This window comes from Scyliorhinus torazame, chromosome 8, assembly GCF_047496885.1.
Source record: "Scyliorhinus torazame isolate Kashiwa2021f chromosome 8, sScyTor2.1, whole genome shotgun sequence".
Lineage (NCBI taxonomy): Eukaryota > Metazoa > Chordata > Chondrichthyes > Carcharhiniformes > Scyliorhinidae > Scyliorhinus > Scyliorhinus torazame.
Window position 1 is genome coordinate 192,427,460 of NC_092714.1, and position 7,043 is coordinate 192,434,502.

The 7,043-nt window shown below is 50.6% G+C and overlaps 1 protein-coding gene across 1 annotated transcript in view; it reads left to right on the forward strand.

The window, feature by feature from the left end:
• Positions 1–6,792, forward strand: part of LOC140428313 (protein-glutamine gamma-glutamyltransferase 2-like) — a 107,230-nt gene extending 100,438 nt beyond the window's left edge. Inside the window, exon 13 of the mRNA XM_072514652.1 lies at positions 4,856–6,792. Coding sequence (XP_072370753.1) covers positions 4,856–5,012 — 157 coding nt within the window. The 3' untranslated portion in view covers positions 5,013–6,792. The remainder of the gene's footprint in view (positions 1–4,855) is intronic.
• The last annotated feature ends 251 nt before the right edge of the window (positions 6,793–7,043 follow it).

The window sequence follows — 7,043 nt, forward strand, 5'->3', positions numbered from 1 at the left end:
TCGACCGAAGGGCAAGTAGGACGGCCTTCCATACCGTCACGTTCTCCCTCTCCACTTGCCCGTTTCCCTGCGGGTTGTAGCTCGTAGTCCTGCTCGAGGCGATGCCCTTACTGAGCAGGTACTGACGCAACTCTTCGCTCATGAAAGAGGTGCCCCCCGGGGCAGCACTGTTGTGCAGTGGTTAGCACTGTAGCCTCATGGCGCCGAAGTCCTAGGTTCAATCCCGGCTCTGGGTCACTATCTGTGTGGAGTTTGCACATTCTCCCCGTGTTTGCGTGGGTTTCGCCCCCACAACCCAAAGATGTGCAAGCTAGGTGGATTGGCCACGCTAAATTGTCGCTTAATTGGAAAAAAATAATTGAGTACACTAAATTTATAAATACATTTTTAAAATGAAAGAGGTGCCCCGGTCACTGTGGACGTATGCAGGGAAACCGAACAGGATGAAGATGCTGTGCAGTGCCTTTATAACGGTGGCCGAGGTCATGTCGGGACATGGGATAGCGAAGGGGAAGCGGGAGTACTCGTCAATGATGGTCAGGAACATACATTATGGTTGGTGGACGGGAGGGGCCCTTTGAAGTCGATACTGAGGCGCTCAAAGGGCCGGGAGGCCTTTATCAGGTGGGCCTTGTCTGGCTGGTAGAAGTGCTGTTTGCACTCTGCGCAGATTTGGCAGTCCCTGGTCATGGTCGTGACGTCCTCGGTGGTGTAGGGCAGGTTGCAGGCCTTAATAAAGTGGATGAGCCGGGTGACCCCCGGGTGACAGAGGTCATTGTGGATGGCCCGAAGTCGGTCATCTTGCGCGCTGGCGCACGTGCCGCGGGACAGGGCATCTGAGGGGTCATTGAGCTTCCCAGGACGATACTTGATATCATACCTGTACTGCGCTGTAATGTTCTATGTTCTATAAGTATAGGTGGAGAGCTCGATAAGATTTTGTCGTTTTTATTTTGCCCCGTTGTGCATTGTCAAACATGAAGGCTACCAACCGTTGGTTGGTGAAGAGGGTGAACCTCCTACCGGCTAGGTAGTGCCTCCAGTGCTGCACAGCTTCAACATGGCTTGTGCTTCCTTCTCGACAGCGGAGTGTCGAATCTTGGAGGCGTGGAGGGTTCTAGAAATGAAGGCTACTGGCCTGCCCGCCTCGTTGAGGGTGGCAGCCAGCGCAACGTCTGACGCATTGCTCTCTACCTGAAAAAGGATGGACTCGTCCACCGCGTGCATCGCGGCTTTGGTAATATCTGCCTTGATGCGGCTGGAGGCCGAGCGGGCCTCGGCCGGCAGGGGGAATGTCGTGGCTTTGATAAGTGGGCGGGCTTTGTCCGCATAGTTGGGGACCCACTGGGCGTTTGAGGGCCTTGGGACGTGGGGAAATGGAAATTCGATGAGGGGGCGCATGCGGTCGGGGTCGGGACCCAGAACCCCATTTTCAACGACATAGCCGAGGATGGCTAGCCGGGTAGTGCAGAAAACGCACTTCTCTTTGTTATATGTCAGGTTGAGGGATTGGGCGGCCTGGAGGAACCTCTGGAGGTTGGCGTCGTGGTCCTGCTGATCATGGCCGCAGATGGTAACATTGTCCAAGTACGGGTATGTAGCCCGCAACCCATACTGGTCCACCATTCGGTCCATCGTTCTCTGAAAAACCGAGACCCCGTTAGAGGCGCCTAAAGAGACCCTGAAGAAGTGGAAAAGTCGGACGTCTGCTTCAAAAGCAGTGTAGTGGCGCTCTTCCAGGCGGATCGGGAGCTGATGGTAGGCAGACTTCAGATCGACCGTGGAGAACACCCGGTACTGTGCGATCTGGTTGGCCATCTCCGCTATGCGGGGGAGGGGTTACGCATCAAGTTGCGTGAACCGGTTAATGGTCTGGCTGTAGTCCACAACCATCTGATTCTTTTTCCGGGTCCTGACGACCACCACTTGTGCTCTCCAGGGGCTGTTGCTGGCCTCGATGATCCCCTCCCTCAAGAGTCGCTGGACCTCCGACTTGATAAAAATCATGTCTTGTGAACTGTAGCGCCTGCTCCTGGTGGCGACGGGCTTACAGTCGGGGGTGAGGTTCGCAAAGAGCGAAGGGGGGGAGACCTTAAGGGTCGCGAGGCTGCAGATAGTGAGGGGGGTAGGGGTCCGCCAAACTTTAGCGTCAGGCTTCGGTGACTGCATTGGAAGTCGAGTCCAAGCAGTAGGGGTGCACAGAGGTGAGGGAGGACATACAGTTTAAATTGGGCGTACTCAGCGCCCTGAATCGTGAGGTTCGCGACACAGCACCCCCAGATCTGTACCTAATGGGATCCGGAGGCGAGGGAGATTGTCTGGGATGCGGGGTAGATGTGGAGGGAGCAGCACCTTACCGTGTTGGGGTGGGCGAAGCTCTCTGCGCTCCCGGAGTCGAAAAGACAGGGGATCTCGTGCCCATTAACCCGGAAGGCCATCATCGAATTCCTCAGATGTTTTGGTCGCGACTGGTCGAGGGTTACTGCGCCGAGCTGCGGGTAGTCTGCGTGGTCTGATATATCGAGGTCACAAGATGGAGGCCCCCCACGAGTCGCACGCTTCGGGCTGAGTCAAAGATGGCGGCCAAGGTGGCCGCCCCCATCGGTCGCATGTGTCGGCTGGTGTTGAAGATGGCGGCCAATATGGCCGCCCCCACGGGTCGCACGTTTCGGGCTGAGTTAAAGATGGCGCCCCCCACAAGCTGCACGAGGTGGGTGACGCGTCTGAAGGAGGCGGTACCGGCAGGCACGCAGTCACCTTGTGGGGTCTGTGGGCCTGTGAGTCCGTGGATCGGGCCTGGTGAGCTTTCGACTTCGGGGCTTTGGATTTGGCCAGACAGACTCTGGCAAACTGTCCCTTTTTGCCGCAGTCGCTGCATGTCGCGATGCGGGCTGGGCAACGCTGCCGGGGGTGTTGGCCCTGACCACAGAAGTAGCACGACGGTCCCCCGGGCTGCATGGGCAGCCGCGTGGCACAGGCCTGAGATGTAGTCGGGTCCGGTGACGGCCGTGTCTGTGGTGCCCACGAGGGGCTCGCTGGGTCTGCCAGGAATGCGCTGAGGCTCTAGTAGGCCACCTCCAACGATGTGGCTAGTTTTACCGTGTCCTGTAGGTCAGTGGCCCCATTTTCCAGCATTCGCTGCCGGATGTAGTTAGACCGGACCACAGCCATGTAGGTGTCCTGGATCATCAGTTTCATGTGCTCATCGGCTGTCACATCGTTGCAGTTGCAGACGAGTAGCATCAGGTTCTCTAGGTACTCGTCCAGCGATTCCCCGGCACGTTGACAGCGGGTAGTGAGAAGTTGCCATGCAAACACTTCGTTTACAGGCTTCACGAACTGTCTCTTTAGGATCGCGCCCGCCGCTTCGTACGTGGCCACGTCCTGAATAATACCCGATATTCGGTGGCTCACCCGGCCGTGGAGGATGCGCTGCTTGAGGGCATCGGAGAGAGGTGCTTCGAAGGAGTCGAGGTAGACCTCAAAACAGCGGAGCCAGTGGGAGAAGATTTCCTTAGCTTCTGCTGCTCGTGCGTCGAGTTCCAGTTTATCAGGCTTTAGAGCGGCTTCCATAGTGATGTCTTTGGTTAATAAATTGATGGACCATTAATTCACTGCAAGACGATGAGAGTGAGTGAACATAGGCTTTTTCTTTCCCAAGAACGTGCCTGCCTGTGTCTGCTGTACAAATGAGCGCTGCCCCCAGGCGGCTGGTCTATATACCGTCCGAGGGGGGCGGAGCCCACCAGGTTCCAGTACAATACCTGGAAGGAGATCACATTGACATTGGGCCACATTGCTACACAGACGGCTTATACTATGGTGAATACATTCACCACACACATGAAGAAGAAAGAATTGCCGCGACAGAGAAAGAGAATGAAAGTGGAACCAATTGGAGCGGTCTTTTAGAGAGCCAGCACCAACAAGATGGGCCCAAATGGCCTTACAACCTTTATTTCCCTCTTAAAATTGCAGAATAGAATGGCAACTTACCTTCCATGGCACCCTGTGATAGCAGAGATGAATTTAGACTGAAGTAGACCGAGCATTCACTGTACAAATGCCATTCTGTAGAAAGTATTCTCTCAGTGCACATGAGGTGAGGAAAGGAAAATGCAGATTTCCAAACTCCTGGTACCTCGTTTTCCTGCGCTGCTATTTGCTTCCACAAAGAATGTGGAAGAATTTTGTGACATTTTGAGACAAAACCCATGCTAAGATAAAGGTGACACATAGTGCTGTTTAATTTTTTAAAATAATCTTTATTATTGCCACAAGTAGGCTTACATTAACACGGCAATGAAGTTACTTTGAAAAGCCCCTCGTCACCACACTCCGGCGCCTGTTCGGGTACATAGAGGAAGAATTCAGAATTTCCAAATTGCCTAACAGCACGTCTTTCAGGACAGTGAGAGGAAACCGGAGCACCCGGAGGAAACCTACGCAGACACGGCGGGAACGTGCAGACTCCGCACAAACAGTGACCCAAGCCGGCAATTGGACCTGGGACCCTGGCGCTGTGAAGCAACAGTGCTAACCATTGTGCTACCATGCCGCCCTGTTGGCTTTTTCCCATTGTCTTTTATTTAAAAATGCATTCTCAGGATGTCTCAGTCACAATTAATTTTCACTCCTAATTTCCCTGAGAATATAGGTGGGTGACTGCAGCTCACATCTTGCTAGCCCCAATGTCACGAAGCAGAATATTGAGCACACCAAACTGGTTGGCTGATGGATTTTCTATTTGCTTGGCATTAGTTGAATTTGAACAATTGCCCGCTCAATAATGGATGCCACACATTTAATTGACTGAATAAAGATATCTGGCAACCTCCCTCTCTTTTTCTTTCAGGGTACAATCGATTGCACCAGGTCAGGAGGTGAAGTTGAGGGTAAATTTTACTCCTCAGAAATCAGGACTGAGGAAATTGACCGTGGATCTTGACTGTAACAAACTCAAGGATGTGAAGGGTTTCCAAAACGTTATTGTCAGACCAATGAAAAGATAATGGACCTGTTAGCCATCTTCAAGAAGTGTTGAATTGGAGCCAGTGCTTTTCAGAAGAGAAGGGGAAAGTGCACAGATTTACAATCGAGATTTTAGTTCTGCATTCCCCTGTTCCTTCAAAACTTTTGATGATAAATTAAGCATTTAACTGATAAAATAAACCACTGCTGTGTAGCTATTTTCCATTTTGCTTCATATTAATCTAAGGACTTAAATATGCCTTACACTCTCTATATTCCATATTTGCGCTTGCTGTGTTTCTATTCATTACAATTGCATTTACTCAAATTCCAAATGATCTGAAATGTTGTCATCTCTTCTCATTAATGGTCCACCACAACCCAATACAGACAAGATTCCTTGTATATGGGTGGCATGACACAGGCATTGGATGGTATTTGATTCATAAATCTATGCATGTAGATTAGAAAGCAACCATAGATTGGATTAATTAATTTCATCAATCACATGAAATATATTGGTCGGAATTCTCCAGCCATTAGGATTCTCTTTTCCTGGGGGCGGCATGTGGCACAGTAGCTAGCACTGCTGCCGATGGCGCTGATGACCCGGGTTCGAATCCCGGCACTGGGTCATTGTCGGTGTGGAGTTTGCACATTCTCCCCGTGTCTGCGTGGGTTCAACCTCCACAACCCAAAGATGTGCAGGTTAGGTGGATTGACCAAGCTAAATTGCCCCTTAATTGGAAAAAAAATAATCGGCTACTCAAAATTTTTTTTTAAAGGATTCTCTTTTCTCCCTAGCAGCACCCACCGGTTTCCCGTCAGCGTGCAATGTCTTCAATGGGAAGTCCCATTGACAAGTGGCAGAAAGAGATGATCCTGCCGCCAGCGAATGGCGCTGCCAAGGAATACGTGGGTGGGGGATCAGAGAATCCATCCCATTAACTAACCAGTAATGGAACCACTGGAACCACAAGGTACTGGACTTAGCTCAGTGGTGGCAGCCTTAATTTTGAATCCGAAGTTGTGGATTTAAGGCTCTCTCCAGCAACCTGAGTTATAAAGTTCAGTACTTGGGGAGTGTGGTACTGTTGGAAGTGCTTTATTTTGCATGAGGCATTTAACTCCAGTCCTGTTTGTCCTTTCACATCGATATAAAAGATTCCGCAACATTGTAATTCATAGAATCATAGAATTTACAGTGCAGAAGGAGGCCATTCAGCCCACTGAGTCTGCACCAGCCCTTCAGCCCACACCTCCACCCTATCCCTGTAACCTAGTAACCCCACCTAATCTTTTTGGACACTAAGAGCAATTTAGCATGGCCAATCCACCTCACCTGCACATCTTTGGACTGTGGGAGGAAACCGGAGCACCCGAGGAAACCAACGTAGACACGGGGAGAATGTGCAGACTCCGCACACAGTGACCCAAGCGGGAATCAAACCTGGGAACCTGGAGCTGTGCAGCAACAGTGCTAACCACTGTGCTACCGTGCCACTCAATTTACAAAGAAGTAGCTGTATAAATGTAAATCCTTTGTTGACATTTGAGTCAGCTTCATGAACTGAACAGTGTGATTCTTTGGGAGTGGATGACAATCAAAGTAAAGAATTTTCAAGTGATCATATTTGCCATTTTAATTGTAATAGCATTTTTTCGAATTGACATGAAACCAGGCTGCCAATGGCTCTTTACAATCCCTATTGCTTGGACAAGCTACTTTACCTTCATCAACATCAAACTTTTATCAAACTTTTATACAGTGGTATAATGCATTGTACTTGTTATATCACCAATAAAATATTTTGCAAATAATAGGCTGGTGTACTGTGGTTTCCTTCAAAACTGTTAGAATTGGTGCAGAAGAAGGCCATTCGAGACTGCACTGACCCTCTGAAAGAGCACCCTGCCTAGGCCCACTCCCGCACACTATCCCCACAACCTTGCATAACCTGCACATCCTTCGATACTCAGGGGCAATATTATCATGGCCGATCCATCTAACCTGCACATCTTTGGACTGTGGGAGGAAACCAGTGCACCCGGAGGAAACCCACGTAGACTCA